This window comes from Terrapene carolina, unplaced genomic scaffold, assembly GCF_002925995.2.
Source record: "Terrapene carolina triunguis isolate 2854851 unplaced genomic scaffold, T_m_triunguis-2.0 Scaffold66, whole genome shotgun sequence".
NCBI classification, from domain to species: domain Eukaryota; kingdom Metazoa; phylum Chordata; order Testudines; family Emydidae; genus Terrapene; species Terrapene triunguis.
Window position 1 is genome coordinate 21,750,224 of NW_020664417.1, and position 16,601 is coordinate 21,766,824.

Sequence of the window (16,601 nt, forward strand, 5' to 3'; positions counted from 1 at the left end):
CTCAGTTTAAACCATAATTTTTGGTAAATCATGTTCAGCTTTGAAGAAATAGCACAAAAATATAATATGAAAATCAAGGCAGTGCATTAGCAAGACACAGAAATTTAGCCTTAAAAAGGTTACCCACACCTTTTAAGTTCTGGAAGCAAAGAAACCAATGTAGTGCAATTATGCTAGAAAAACCATTGCTGCTTATAAGGCATAGTGCAGCTGTTGGAAGAGAGGGTTACAGTGACAAACAGCTTCCCTGCTACAAAGGTGGCAGGAAATCTATCAAACTGGACAATAAAATTGCAATTGAGTTTCTTTGGCTTTTTATAGCAGCTGCATGTATCTTGATGTGTAGCTCTGCAAAATCTATCCAATTCTGCAACACTAGTCCGTTATACACTAGTTCTTTATCAAAGAATGGTATTATAAATTGGGGGTTAAAGGGCTGTAAAAAGGAAAAATAAGCATTAATTCCCTACAATTAGAGATTAAATGAAAAAACTAGGTATTTCCTCAACAATATTAAGAAAAAAATATTTGGGTCTCTATGATTGCTGGTTCCATAGTACTTTGAAAGCATGCTAGAAATCAAACAAATCATTGATGCACTTAGCATCTAGCAATATACCAACTGAATTATTTCTACACAGTATTATAAAGTCATACAAAATAAAGAGTCTAGGTAATTTACAACTTTTTTAAAATAAGTGTATACTAGAGTATTCAAAATGTAAGTTAATTAGGAAAAACAATTTTAAGAATTCATAACCAATTGAATATTAATATCAATGCTTAAGGCACACACACCCCACACACGTCATCATCTCTATCCTTATATCACTAGTTGCAGTGTAAAATGTAACCATTACCTTTACCAAAAATTAATTTAATCTGAAAATACACAGAATAAGGTTTTAACAGTCCTATTTATTTAAAAAAAAAATCTTAATTCTTGCAGCAGGAGACTATGAAGACAACTTTTTAGGACCAGTATTCAACAGACTGAACTATTCCAGATCTGGTTTAACTGCTTCAAACCCAGAACACTTTCTGCAACCCACCCCACTTATTCACCCGCTCATCTCTCTTCTCCCCCACCACTGACCTCCCCTGCAATGCAAAAAAACCCAGGGGAACAAACGTTGGACACTTAACACAACAGATTTGGGCTTTGGAAAAGTGAAGCTAGAAGTCTATTCCACAGCTGAGGACCCCTCAATAGGAATTTCCTGGCTGCAAGCCTGCTTCATGTTGGAACTGGGCAACAGGAGGGTAAGGTGGAGGCTCAAGCACCTCACCATACCAAATGGGATCTATCGCATGGTCCTATTCAACATATTCATAAATGATCTGGAAAAAGGGGTAAATAGGGAGGTGGCAACATTTGTAGTGGATATAAAACTACTCAAGATAGTTAAGTCCCAGGCAGACTGAGAAGACTACAAAAGGATCTCACAAAACTGGGTGACTGAGCAACAAAATGGCAGATGAAATTTAACATTAATAAATGCAAAGTAATGCACATTGGAAAACATAATCCCAACTATACATATAAAATGATGGGGTCTGAATTAGCTGTTACCACTCAAGAAAGAGATCTTGGAGTCATTGTGGATAGTTCTCTGAAAACATCCACTCAATGTGCAGCGGCAGTCAAAAAAGCGAACAGAATGTTGGCATCATTAAGATAGGGTTAGATAGTAAGACAGAAAATATCATATTGCCTCTGTATAAATCCATGGTACTTTCACATCTTGAATACTGCCTGCACATGTGGTCGCCCCATCTCAAAAAGATACATTGGAATTGGAAAAGGTTCAGAAAAAGGCAACAAAAATGATTAGGGGTATGGAATGGCTGCCAAATGAGGAGAGATTAATAAGACTGGGACTTATCAGCTTGGAAAAGAGACTACTAAGGCGGATATGATAAAAGTCTATAAAATCATGACTGGTGTGGAGAAAGTAAATAAGGAAATGTTATTTATTCCTTCTCATAACACAAGAACTAGGGGTCACCAAATGAAATTAATAGGCAGCAGGTTGAAAAACAAACAGAAGGAAGTATTTTTTCACACAACGCACAGTCAACCTGTGGAACTCCTTGCCAGAGGATGTTGTGAAGGCCAAGATTATAACAGGGTTCAAAAAAGAACTAGATAGGACATGGAGGATAGGTCCATCAATGGTATTAGACAGGATGGGCAGGAATGGTGTCCCTAACCTCTGTTTGCCAGAAACTGTGAATGTGCGACAGGGGATGGATCACTTGATGATTACCTGTTCTGTTCATTCTCTCAGGGGCACCTGGCATTGGCCACTGTCAGAAGACAGGATACTGGGCTAGATGAACCTTTGGTCTGACCCAGTAGGCCATTCTTATGTTCTTAACTAAGGCCCTTTCAGATAACTAGAACCAAATCCATTTTAAGAATGTAGCAGTATTTGCATCATCAAGTTCTTGTTTTCAGAGATTTTATAACTCATCCAGAATATCTTTTTGAATATTTAGCCCCTATAAGGTCTCCTACAAACATTTGGGTTTTCTCTACATATTCTGGAATAGCTGGGTTAGTCATTTTGAGTTATAGGTATGAAATAATATATATTAGTGACCACAAATCCATTTCAGTGTTTGGATTTTAACACTGTATTTTATGTTTAACTTTACCGACCATTAGTTCTCATTGCAGACTGCTTCTTTCTCCACACACATCTCACAAACAAAAACTTCAAAACAACCATGAGTTAATTTTTACAGGTATTGTTTAGAAACTAGGGGCATACTCCTCAGGTATACCAAAGCTGCATGGGCAAACTTCAGGCAAAGGGGTGGCTTTATGCCACATTTCTGCTTACCCCGATCCTGGAGGCAGCCAATGGCTGGTTCAATTCCCAGAAATTTGAGCAGCCTCAGAGCTGCTTAAAAATATTGCTAACTTGTAACAAAACTTCAGTGGCCTTTACCCTGGTCACAGATTGCAGCCCACTCCACCTACACACCGCTATGCTGATGGGAATGTTTCAGGTTTGATATTGAGCTGGCATAGCAAAGGATTAATGCACCACTATGTCACTGGAGCCACATTTTGGCATGGATTAAGATCTGGCCCCAGATCCTTTGCACCTATAATGTCATGAAATGTTCATTGACTAAACATTTGCAAGCATTTTTAGTATATGGACTTTTATTCTTCTCTCTCGCACATAACCACACACAATAGCTTATTGAGCTGTTTATTGGATCAATAATCAGTGATCTACAAGATAAACCAGTAGTGCTGTTGTGGTCTAAATAGATTGACACTTTCTGAGAGGAAGTTAACCCATGTAAGGACAGTAATGTGGGATTAAGATGTGCAGTTTTGTATGCCCTCTATACGTGGGTAAGACACACACTTTTAAAAGTATGTAATTTACAATTTACCTGTCTGAAAATCCAGAACACAAGTTCCGCAGCTTTTTGTGTTAGACTTTTTTCTTTTCTTGGTGCAGGGAAAGAGAAATGAAGTGGTGGCTTTTTCTAGTTCTATAGCTCAATTTGAAAAAAAGAGTTACTAATAAAATGCATTTTGCAGTGTTGCTCAGGTTGTAACAAGCCAACAAAAGCCATGAAAGAAGGAAGGCTGGCACCTATATTCGTACAATTGGGATTCTCCTTCAGCCTCCTTACCTTCCTGTCTCCCTTCATGGCTTTACAGATGGAATGTTAGCCTCTACTCGGATTTCCTTAATTTCATGGATTTGTTTCACTGCCTTTTGACGTTACTAAAAGGTATTTTTTGTCTATGAATAGATAAGGTGCGCCACCTTGTGTTAAAAAACTTCATGCTGTTATTAATGCACAGAAATCCAGCACTAAAAAACCACTGAAACGCTGATTAACCTGCTCTAGGAAACGTTTAAATGCCATTTTTACTACAAGTGAACACCATCATGCCATGAGCAACAGAAAGAATTTTGTGATTAAAGTATTCTGACAATAAAAAGTCATTCAATTTTCAAATGTGACAAGCCATACACTGAACTTGAAGTATATGCTATTATAGACTATTAAAGCCACCAAATTTCTACTTATTAAAATAGCTTATTTCTACTAGAAGACTTTTTTATTTGACACAGTACTTAAAGGCTCCAAATTTCATTAGAGAGTACAAAAAAAAGTTATCACAATTTCCAGAATATTTTTCCAAGAAACACTCACCTTTGAATGTGTGATTGACAGTGTATCCACCCAAACTCGCCAGCCACCCCACTCATATTTCACTGCATGATAAAGCAAGATTCTAAAAATGGCATACACCATTTCAGTTATCTTCTGCTCTTCAGAGTTCTTGGGGTTGAAATAGCAAAGAGAAAGCATCCACTCCTGCCACACTGAGCACTGCAACAAGCTCCTGCAAAACACATACTCCTGCTAAATCACATCTCAAAATGGACAAGCATATTAAAACATACAAAGATCATTAAACTTTGAGACCACACATAGCCGGTGATGAATTTAGCATATGTGAAAACACTACTGCATGCAAGCTTCTCTGGCATTACATGTATAACATTTGTTAAATAACGTGGCCTAGACATGGTAGCCTAATGAAACTATTTTAGCTTAGTCCGAAGAGAGGACAGATTTGTAAGACATTGTTATTTACATACGGTCTTTGTATGCACATGATGAGCCCTCTTACCTCCTATTTTCTCTGCTGTTATTAAAAAGTTTAATCATGTCTGAGAGAAAAGCTCGACGAACCTCCAGAGCTTCCGGGCACTGGGGAGAGTTACGTAGTAGGGTCGCAATTACTTTCAATACCTCTGTAAAACAGTTCACAAGTACATTTTAAAAACTAGAAATAAAGCACATCAAGTATTGGAGCTTATTAAACTACATTCACTAACAGCAAACATTTTGGTAATAGTCACTTTAAGAAAAACTAACTTGTAAAAATATATTTGTTTATACAAAGAAAGAAAAGCATCTCCACCAGGGTCAAAGATGCATCTAAGTAAAGAAGAAATATATTGCTTCCTTCTTCCAAAGACTTCCATGACTATTCCTCTTCAGTGGGATTTTCAGACAGGGGCACTCCCAGAAATTTTTCACAGGGTACACACAAATTTAATTTAGCCACCCATATTCGGCCCAGCTTACCCTCCATCATGACTGCAGGGGTGCACAGGCCAAATTTCAGAGAGTAGCATTGCAAGCTGGCATGTGGGGTTGTGTGCCACTCAGTTTGGGGGCCCTGGAGCAAACTGCCCCTTTTGCCCCTGCCAATGATATGCACCGTGCACACGGCTGCCGGCACCACTGTTTACAAATGTATTCAGTGTTGGCCTAGTTCACAGTGGGAGTGGAGTTAGGCCATTATCTAAAATGTTGGAATTAATGATGATCAGGGTTTATCTAATGCCTACTAATGACTAGTTTAAAAGGAAATATCGGTATTTACTGACTATCTTTAAGAAATATGTTCTCTGGAAGACTAGGAACATACCAGCTGATGAATCATGTTATAAAATAAACATGAAAGCCAGGTATACTCCAAGTTTCTCTCTTTGAATATCAATTATACTGAATCAATAGAATGTTAAGGGTTTATTTTCAATCTTAAAAATAGTTTCAGTTGTAAAAACAATGGAAGTTTGAAAAAAAATTGTCTCTTTGGTGAATTTTTCACCCCCTATATACACACACATTGGTTTGTACAGTACTTTTTGGAGGAGGGCAGAACACAGACACACATTCTGATTTTTGGGAAGTGGGGTTGGTAAGAAAACCACTGTTTTTGTTACTTTAAGAAAAAACTGAATGAACTTTGAAAACAGACGAAATAGGTCAGAATTTATTTCTAGCCACTTTCACAGTTTCAATTCAGCTTCTAATTTAAAGTTTCAAAAACATTTTCCCTATTTAATAAAATATAAGCACTGACCTCATGAGTGCATTCAGGAAAAAGTTACCATTCCTTACATGCCTGAGTGAGTCCAGACTCCTAGGTAACAGTTCTAGGAAGTCTGTGTTAATCTAACAGGGACTCTGTCAACTTGAATGAACTGAGTATATGGGATTTAGAAACAGACAACTCAACCCATCTCTATCCCACCAAGATGACACCATTAATTCTCACTCCCTACATTGACTACATCTACCAGGAAGCTTACAATGTCCTCTAAACACAGGTCATTTTCCTCCAACTTTATTTTCCTTCCCCAGACTCTGAAGATAAAGATATCTCCATTTTTATACTATATATTAAATGACAATGCAACTTTAAAAGTGAAAATTTAAATTTATCCATGAATAATGGAATACCATAACTTCATTATATCACAAACAGATGATATCAAAACACATATCTCAAGAACAGAAATTTGTCCTTCATGGAAGTTCTTAAGAAATCTAAAGTCTCAAATCAGGATTTTTTTCCTACACAGAAAGTTACCCTAAACAATATAGTAAGCAGATACATTTCTTCCACTCCAAATCCGGAGTTTCTGCACTGAACGTAATTTAAGATGAATGTTATTTCCATACTTCGTGTAATTTAGTCTGACATCACTAAATAATACAATCAGAATTGTGCTGAAACCTGAAAATGTATTAAATCAAAATACTCTGGGCATAAAAATCTTGAAAAAACATCTCATACCATCACCACCACATAAAAAAAAAAAAAAGGGTCAGTACTAAATTACGTATACATGTAGACACACAAAACATCTTTCAAAAAGCAGGAGACAAGCATGTTTCCCAATTAACTCCAACTAAACATGCATTATCTCCCCTCTTGCATGAATGATTCTGTAAAACTAACAGACCACAATTCAGACTGCTGGACATAATTAATAAGCTGGGGGGGGGGGTTGTTTTTTTTCTGTTTTTTTTAATGACAAACATTTTTAGCTTAACAGTGATGTAATTTAAAAGATATATAATGCTTACGAGGATTTTGTATCTTCACTGTTGAATCTGGGTCAGGATGCTGTTTATGTATTACTTGAGTGCAAATTTGTTCAATAAGAATCTGGGGGAAGGAGGAAGAAACACAGTGTAAGAACAGCTATTTAATGTTCACTAAAAAGCTTGCTGGAGTATGGTTGATCCCCTTGCTTATCATAAGGTTTTCTACAGTACCCATCATATCATCTTAGTGCTAAAATTGTACTGAAGTTTCCTTGTCATAGGTTTTAGTAATTGAATCAATCTTATTTTTAACACCAATTTTCGCATTTTCTGAGACACACAATTGGTATTTTAATTATAGTAGAAGAGTTCCCCTAAATTTAATCAAAGTTACAACAACCTTAAGCCATGATATCAAGTGGAATGAAGCTCTCAGATTAAAAGTATCTACTTCAATTATTTAATTTAACAGTTATTTTAAAATGATTCACAATGAGCTACTTCTATAACTAAATTAAGCAGAACTTCCAAAGTAGTAAGCTTCAGAAAACTTTACTGCATCCATAGCTAAGTTTCTAGCATCATCTGGAAAATATCAGCACAAATATGCAAGCAATTTTATAATATCTTCTAAGTAATTAGGAAGATTGGATTCTAACTACAGTCTATTACTACCTCAAACAGGACATTGTACGTGGTCATGGTGATTAAGCCTGTATGAAGCATCAGCCTTTCAGCCAACAAAGAGAATAATCCATGTCCAAGCATGATTTCAGCTTTTCTCCTAAAATAACACAGAAAGGCAGATAAAGTAAATTAGGGCATTTCTAGCTTGTTAGGTATGTGTACACCAGAGCAGTGCTAAATTGGTGAAAGTGTTTCAGCATTTTATTTTGTAGCCTCTCGGTTCTGGGGAAGTTGGGACACAGGAACCCTTATCTGCCAAAGGTAACAATCAAGCCGCCCATTGGGACCTGCTGAAAGCATGACTACCGGATGGTTCAGTCTCTGAGCCTCTGGGTATTTCTACACTGCAATCAGAACTGTGGCTGCAGCACATGCAGACCTATCCAAGCTAGCTAGCGCAAACAACAATCGCACTGAAGCCACAGCAGCACACGTCAGCCACTCAAATACATGCCCAGAGTCCTGGGTATCCAGCCTGTGCTGCCGTGCTCTCACTATTACTGGTATTTAAGCTAGCAAGACCAAAGCTAGTGCAGGTATGTCTACACATGCTGCAGTCACACCTCTGACTGCAATGTTGACACAGCCTGTGACAGGGGCCACTTACACATTGTGTGCCAACATCCTACCACCAGCCCAAAAAGCTGGACCCAGACCTTGCGGGACCCTTGATAATGATATAGGGAAGAGCATAACCCTCTCCATTCAGCTCACAAAGATTACTTGACCATGAGCATTAGCTGGTAATTATGTTAACTACAGTTGCAGCAAAGTCCACTCTTTAAATAAATTGGTGGAAACTAGTGTTGTACTTTCTGCTGCAATTGGATAACTATAGAACTTCCAAGATCAACAATAAATGCTGAGGGCCAGTGTTTCAAGACAAAAATTGAAAGACCTATGTAAAGTTCATTCTCCTTGCCACCTCTCAAGGTGGATGTCCTAATTACAGACAGATGCCTGTAGGTTAACAGAGACCAGGTGGCTACATATCTGTGTTCTGGGTGGCTGAGGCATAAGAAAAGGGGAGCAGCAAAAATAAGTTAGGATGGATTAATTTTAAAGATAAACTAGAGTTACCAACCCAGTTTAGGTGGCTTAAGAATCTCTTACTTTATTCATCTTCACTATAAAGTTGGCAAGAACATCAAAGTGAATATTTACAGAAATGTTTCTGCTGTATGCCCAACAAAAAATCCTAAATACCTATGTGGTTTGGATCTGAGCTCTGGCAACATCAACTCATTAACTTAAAGTTTTAAATCACATAACCGGTCAGAGGTACTTTGTTATGCATATAGCAAAAGTGCTGGGTTGCAAATACTCACATTAATGTTTTTGCCAATTTTAAAATAAAGATAAAATAAGACACTTTTTAAGATACCTTAAATTGAGTCCAGAGTTGCCATACGGGCAGGGGACTGGACTCGATGACCTCTCGAGGTCCCTTCCAGTCCTAGAATCTATGAATCTATGAATATTTGTTGCTAATCTCGCTATTCTAATTGTTACTATATATTTAGTTGGAACTATGCAAGCAGGTTGTGTTAAAAATATAAACCTATAAACTAGGGTGACCAGATGTCCTGATTTTATAGGGACAGCCCCGATTTTGGGGTCTTTTTCTTATATAGGCTCCTATTACCCCCCACCCCCATCCCGATTGTTCACACTTGCTGTCTAGTCATCCTACTATAAACTGACATGTCACAAATCACTAGGCAAGCTTGATGGGGGAGCCTTTTATGATGCTATGACACAATTGTGAGTAATTCCACTAGATAGGGAACGGATTATAAAAAACAAATTGAATGACACTGAAGAAAACAGTACCTACTATGGGCTGAAGTGTGTATTCTGGTTGCATGCCAACAGAACACTTTAAATATGTATAACATATACAGAAACAGTACCTTTTCTTCAGATTTAAACCAGTACTTACTTAGGTGCTAGATGTTTTAAGAAGTAGCCCATCACTTTTAGAGCTTGTACCCTGATCCCTTCACTTTTTGATGCTAGAAGTTTGTAGACAACCCTAAATGAAAACAAACAAAACACCAAGATTGCTTGAAATAGCAACTAAGAGAGAGTTTCCACACTGACAAATTAACTGAAGCACACTGCAAACAAGTTTGTACCTTGGTTCAAATTAAAGTGACAGATATTGATAAGCTTTACAAATATGGTATGACATTTTCCTAAATTATGTAGTACTTTGTACTAAAATTTTAAAGCTATATTTGGGAATTTTGAAATCCAAATTCTATAAGAGTCCCTAAAAGAGTCAATTGATATGAAAACAGTATCTGTGAAAAGGTCATTGTAATTTCAGTACTCAAATCTGTCTTTAGCTGATATCTCACTCAGGCTACAGTACAGAAAAGCAAACAAATTATGTTTGTTGTACTGTCAAGACAGCTGGCTACAGAATAGCTGCAAAAAGCTTAAGTTTCATAATTGGGTGGACATTTGTTAACAGTATTAGTATTTGACATTTGTATCCCTTGCTAGTCCTTTATGACAGCTTTCAGAAGGATGGCAAAAAACAATGTCAGCTGGCATTCTTTTCATTACACTTATACCGGTTTCTGCTCCTTAATGAAAGAACACATTAGAATCTTATCAAAGCTGTCTTACATACAAAATTGCATATGCACATATACTCCCCCTTCTTTCTGGAAGACAGAAGGTATTATTCCTCTGTCATTGATCTTTCTTCAGATCATACTGACACTTAACATAAGGAAATCCCTATTAGCTCTGGAACATGCATTGTACCTTACGTTGGGTGACCATATTTTCCTATGCTGAATATGGAACACCTGGTAAAATTACTCGTATTCAAGTGAATTCAACAGCAAGCAATCAGAACTATGCAGTACAAACATTCAAATTAACATCAAGTTGACTGAGCTCCTGTTAAGAAGAAACACTGTAGCTGGATTATTTTTATTTACCTTCTTATCTTTAAGGCTTTAGGGTTCACACAGGGAGAGGAGACACACACACCCCTACCTCCCCCCCCCCCACACACACACACACACAGCCAGAAGTGACACACACACACCCCTCTCTCACACAGGTGAGTGACCAACTGACCCGACCCTCCCTGTCCAGTGCTCTCCGCCATCCATGCCTGGCTGGGCCCCTGGGATGGACCCGCCTCTTCTGATATCTGGTGCCGCAACTTCCCATGGCAATATGTGGGGGGCACGCCCTCCTCCCCAGATTTCTGCCAGGGTTCACACCAGAATGTGGCAAGCAGCAGCCTTTTGGCGCTGTGCGGGAGGGAAGGGATGGGAGCTGCTTCCAGATGCTTGGGGGGGGGGGCATAGGATGACCTGGCCCATGTCTTTGCTTCATCTTCCCCACCCCACCCCATCCCGGCTGGAAGCAGCTTGTCCCTTCCTGCCCGCACACTGTCGAAAGACAGCTAACACCTCCAGGCTGCTGCTGGCCACTGACATAACCCAGCTGCCCCCTGTGCCAGGGCTACAGAATGGGCAGGAAGGGCTTAAGCCCTAAGAATAATTATGCACCAGGGCCCAGGGAACCTGACTGCAGGAACTTCAGCAAACCTGGCCAGAGAGATGACTCAGCAGAGGAGGGTGCCTAGGGGAAGAAGCAGCCCTGCGCCCCCTGGGGCAGGACACAGGGGCGGGGGGCAGGTGAAGAGGGTGCTAAGCCCCTGCTCTGGGGGCTGCTGTGGAGCCTGCAGGTTTGGGGTGTGAACAGGCTGGAAATTGCTTTCCCTCCCCCACCCCAACACTCCGGAGTTTAGCTGAGTGGCAGAGAGGCTTCCCCATGCCAGGGCTTTGGCACATGCAGGGCTCGGCTCCTCCTGGCCAGTGCCCTGGGCCGGAGGGTCTTGGGCTTTCCCGGGGTGCCGGCCCAGCCAGAGGCAGTGGGGGAAGGAAGGAGCCTGCCAGCTAGGCTGTTGGTGAGCTGAGCACTCTGACCAGGGGCTGGTTCTCTGAACAGCGCTGGGAGTGGGATGCACCCTGCTGGGGGGCATATGAAAGAGTAGCAGGGCTGCGGGAGCGAAGGGGCAAAGTAGGGAGAGGACAGTGAGAGGGGGAGAACATAAAGGGCCAATGGGTGGGCAGCAGAGGCGACATGTAGCCGGCCGCTGCCTGGTGCCTGCCCACACTCACCAGCCACCGCAGCTCACAGCGCACAGCCAGCACTGGCCAGAAATGGGACGGGGGCTGTGCTGGGGGACCAGCAGGGAGAGCGGCCAGCCCCGCATGCTGCATCTTCACCCCGCCATGAGCACATCCACCCCCATCGTCAGCCACTAGACCCCTGCCCCTCACCACTGGTGGGCAGGTGGCTGACGAGCAGGGATCCAGCCAGGCAAGCAGGGTTCACACCAGAATATGGCTAGCGGCAGCCAGTACTGATTGGGGCGGGGGAGGTGGGGCGGGCCAGAAACAATGGGACAATTTGCCCATTTTTTAGAAAAAGTTGGAACACCTGCAGGAGGGCTAAAATACAGGACTGTCCCTTTAAAAAGGGACGTCTGGTCATCCTAACCTTACAATACCTGCTCAAGGGAGAAAAAAGGATGGTTAGCACTGAACAATCCATTGTTGTTAGAATCTCACATAATTAAAAGTGACACCATGCAAATATACTGATGAGAAATCGATGTGCAAAATTTCCAAGTTTTACTCCAGAGCATATATCTATATTTGAACTTCTCACTCAAAATTTTAACTGGAAAACAAGCAACACTCACGTTTCTATCTCAGCTAGCACTCAATCAATGCCCCAGTATGTTGCTAAAGGGCTATATGCTGCATCCTTCATATGAGATACAAATTGACACACTGAGCACTTTTTTAAATAATTAAGAAAGGAATAAGCAATGTCTAATTTTTAGGTCACACTGAGAAAGTAACATACCAAAAACACTTATATGAAAATATACCAAAGAAATAAATGCCGGAACTAGGAAATGCCAGAATTAAGATTGCCCATGCAACCATGATCTTTAGATGGTCACTTACTATTTTTCCCTACAGGACTCACTCAGTGCACAATAAGGATGGGGGCTCAAGGGATAGGTATATATTAATTATTTCTTTTTATCCTCATCATTAGGCATGCGGCTCCTGCCACCTTCTCAGAAATGGCTAAATCTTTCCAAATAAAACAATTCAGCCTGAGGCAGACACCTGACATAAAAAACTGTAGCCCATATATTAAAACTTAGCAATGTTATAAGCAACTGAAAGCAGTCTCATAGCAGAAAGTGTTGAGTATAGGCACTCTGCCAGCTGATAATGACTGTCTGGTGGCCATGCCCTCTGGACACTACTATACTACAATAAATAAATTAAAACTGTGCCCTGAGAGGATAAATTCTGGCCTCGATTGTACACTTAATATCAATATAAGATTGCTCCAATGTCATCATCACCATCGTGACGTACTTACAACCGATGTGATTTTAGTTTGGTTGTCTTTGGTATTCACTAGATCTTCTGAATTTGCATCAACCACACTTGGCTTCTGTCCAGATGAGATAAGCTCTTAAATAGTTTTTATGGATTATGTAATTCCTTAATGTTCCATGAAATTATATTGATTATGAGAATGCAGATGATAAAGTCCCACACAGTCTGTACAGTGACCATTTTGGGCGGTGTGCCTCTTTTTATGAAAATACATTTTTAGAACTTTAAGGGAAAAATTCATAAGCATTTCTACTAGTATCAGAACTAATGAAAAGGACAATATTACTTAACATACAAATACCTGGCTGTTGATACTTTTAAGAACAGAACAAAGTAGACTGTCTTGTTTACACACCCAAACCCTCCCAATAAATTTATTCCATAACCTCAGCTTCCCCCAACACACCCAAACAAAAGAAAAAAGTCTCCCCTTCTCTTCAGTAGCAGAATCAGAGGATAAAGAGTCAGCAGCGATTCAAATCCAAGCAACACGAAAAATGATTTTAACCTGGGTGAAGCAGCTGTGAATGTAACTAGCTAGGCAGGTGGGATATCATCAGCAGAGTACAAAAGATGGAGGAAGATAACAGTCCAATTTTCTCTGTCCTTACAAGATGCCAGCTTACAAGATCCCATCAGGACTATCCAGTATCATGGAAAACATTAAACTTCCATATAGGTTATTTCTGAGCTAATATATGTTATTTTTGAATTTTAAGAAAAGACACCCAAATATTTATACAGCCTGTGTGAGGAAAAAAATTAATTTTATTTTAAACATGGAGAGAAAGTATCATTTAACTCAGCTTTTTAAATTTTCAGATCAATTGCACTAGACATATAATCAGCCAGTTAAATGGCTGGAGACAGTACAGGAGTAAGGAATATAACAAATGAGACAGAAAAACAAAGATTTCTCAGTGTCGACTCACTATTCATACTGAGCTGCCCCATGCTACTTAATAAAAAGAAAAAAGTTTATTGCCAGTTGCGAAGTAAAAACAAATACAATACGTTAGAGACCTGACATGGCATTCAAATACTTCATTATTTAGAGTTTTTATTAGTTTCCCATAACATAATATTACCATAAAAATGAAGTCAAAGCTGAACAAAACAGATGAAATAACTAGCACTGAGAAGAGGGTGGAAACAACTATGAACATGACTGCATGATTCTTGACATAGGGGAACTGGAGGGGGAAGTAAAACCCAGGATTAATCAGTAGTTGCAACAAAATGTATGAATTGAGAATACACCCTTATATAACAAGTGAATTACTGCTGTAAGTACCCTTCTAGGAACAGTTCTTATATTTGGTTGTATGCTCACACTTCCCCCTGATATCCACACAGGATTCATTTTAAATTAGAAAAATTCAGTTATCAGGCCACTCATTGAGAGCACAAAATAAAATCAAAACCGTAATTTAATGCCATTTTCCTAACAACAATTCTTCTACTGGGCTTTACTAGAAATAGCATGCCATAGCGCCTTTCCTCAACTACTACTATCCACTCAGCATACCATGAAACAGCATTTCTCAACATATTGAGCATGGCCTACAGGTAGACAGAAGTTGCCAACAGTAGGTTACACACCATAGGGTGAGGGAAGAAAAGGGGAAAAAAAAAAAAAAAAAAACACTTTTCAGTAGTGAAAAAGCTAACAAGGATCAGAAGAAATCTGTTAGCTAGTTTAGCTGGAACTGTCCCATTACTAAATTCTCAATGAATTGACGTGGAAAGGGAGGTTTCAGGCTAGATGTTAATGGATGATGATTAACATACGAGTATAGACTAACTCAAATGGACTACTACTTGTCTGAGCATGACTTACAGCTTGGAGGCATTAACAATTCTTAAGTAATAAAACCAATGTGAACTCTGTCCAAGAGAACACCTGGATACAAAAATCACCCAAAAGAAGGAGTTTACAGCTGTATTACTAGAACTGAAATGACTCAAGATGGCGTGGGAATTCCAGTGAATAGCAATATCATCAAAATATTGTTCTCTTTTGCCTACGCATTAAATTTAACTTACCGTAATCCATTCCTCTGATCAAAAGCAGGAATCATAGAACTGGGATGCTCTGATGTCAGAGCAACAAGCAACTGCAAGACATCCATTAGATTGTCATCCTATTAAAAAATAAATCACAGAATTCGAATTTAAAAATTAAGTAGCTAAATTGCTAGATTAGAACATTACTCTAAATTTTAAAAGTCATTGCAAATAATTCAGTATGATCCAGGCCTTGGTTTTGGGCCAAGGAAGTTCTTTAGGTAGCAGCTGTAAACTGTAGAGCAGGGCCAAGGAGTCAGACCAGAATCCAAATAACTAGGGCCAGGCTCAAAGGAGCCAGGAGAGAGTACTAAGGAACAGGAAAGGTACAGGGAAATTAAAGGGTCAACAAAAGTGAGAATGGATTAGGTAATAGAATTAGTTCATCTGTGCGTAGTGGTGGTGAAGTTGCATTGTTTTGTATGTAGTGGGAAGTTTGTGCATGTGTGACAGGGAATGGACTATGCGGCAATTCCTCCCATGCACACTTAAGTACACACACACACACACACTTCACCCATTCAGTGAATTAAAATAAAACAAAAACAAACAAACAAAGCAAATTTTCCAAAGGGTGGCGGTTCATGAGATTTTTTTTTTTTTAAAGATGTGGCCTATACTATGAAAAACTTTGAGAACTCATAGGCAATACTAAGAGTGGATAATTTAGGCTTATTACCTGTCTAGCAAAGTTTTTTTTTAGCAGTTTGTCTGAGGCACATATATTTAACCACAGCTTACAAATTTGTTCCAAGTAAATTGTTTTTATTTAAAAGGTGACTTACAAAGAAATAAAATGCAACTTTTGTGCCCATTTCTTATTCGTCGTGATATATAAAAAGCTACCTTCACAAATTTTTCAACAAAAATGTCCTGCTCATTTTATACATTAGACACTTGGGTCTTGTATATCCTGGAAGACTATGCCCTTCTAAGGTATGGCAACATTATGACCTCACAGATGTCGTGGCTGATTAGCCTGATGAAGAGGGTAGGGCTATTTTCCTATGGCAGGTTTAGAACATTTTGTTTTCTTTGTTTTGTTTAACACCTATGTACCTAAATCGCTTGAGAGAAAAGATTGCTTCATTAAGGATTCAACAACCCTGGCTCTCAGTTTAGGCCACGCAGGCTCATCTGGTTAAAAAAAGAGGAAGAGTGGAAGGCTAACTCCTCCTTTCAATTTACAAAATTTGAATGAAAGCTCTGTGATTTGTTTCATTTTCAGGGTTTTTCTACATGGAGACTTCATGCATAGCAAGCCAGGATGTGAATGTACAGCAGACTAACTTGCAGTAATTGGCCATGTGGACTCTACTACCATGCACAGAAGTTCCATAACATGCTTTGACTACAGAACTTTTAGTGAATGGTAGCAGAGTCCACACGGTCAGCTACTGCATACCAAACTTGCACAGTGTAGATTCACATCCCGGCTTGCCACGCATTAAGTCTCCATGTAGATAAGTCCTTAGCTGCTACCCAGATTCT

General features: G+C 39.4%; 1 protein-coding gene across 1 annotated transcript in view; it reads right to left on the bottom strand.

Moving 5' to 3' along the window:
• The window catches only part of LRBA (LPS responsive beige-like anchor protein), a 558,096-nt gene that overhangs the window by 449,813 nt on the left and 91,682 nt on the right, over positions 1-16,601 (bottom strand). Inside the window, exons 17-22 of the mRNA XM_024207579.3 lie at positions 15,090-15,187; positions 9,524-9,616; positions 7,570-7,678; positions 6,934-7,015; positions 4,679-4,802; positions 4,195-4,387 (exon numbers count right to left, since the gene is read on the bottom strand). Coding sequence (XP_024063347.2) covers positions 4,195-4,387; positions 4,679-4,802; positions 6,934-7,015; positions 7,570-7,678; positions 9,524-9,616; positions 15,090-15,187 — 699 coding nt within the window. The remainder of the gene's footprint in view (positions 1-4,194; positions 4,388-4,678; positions 4,803-6,933; positions 7,016-7,569; positions 7,679-9,523; positions 9,617-15,089; positions 15,188-16,601) is intronic.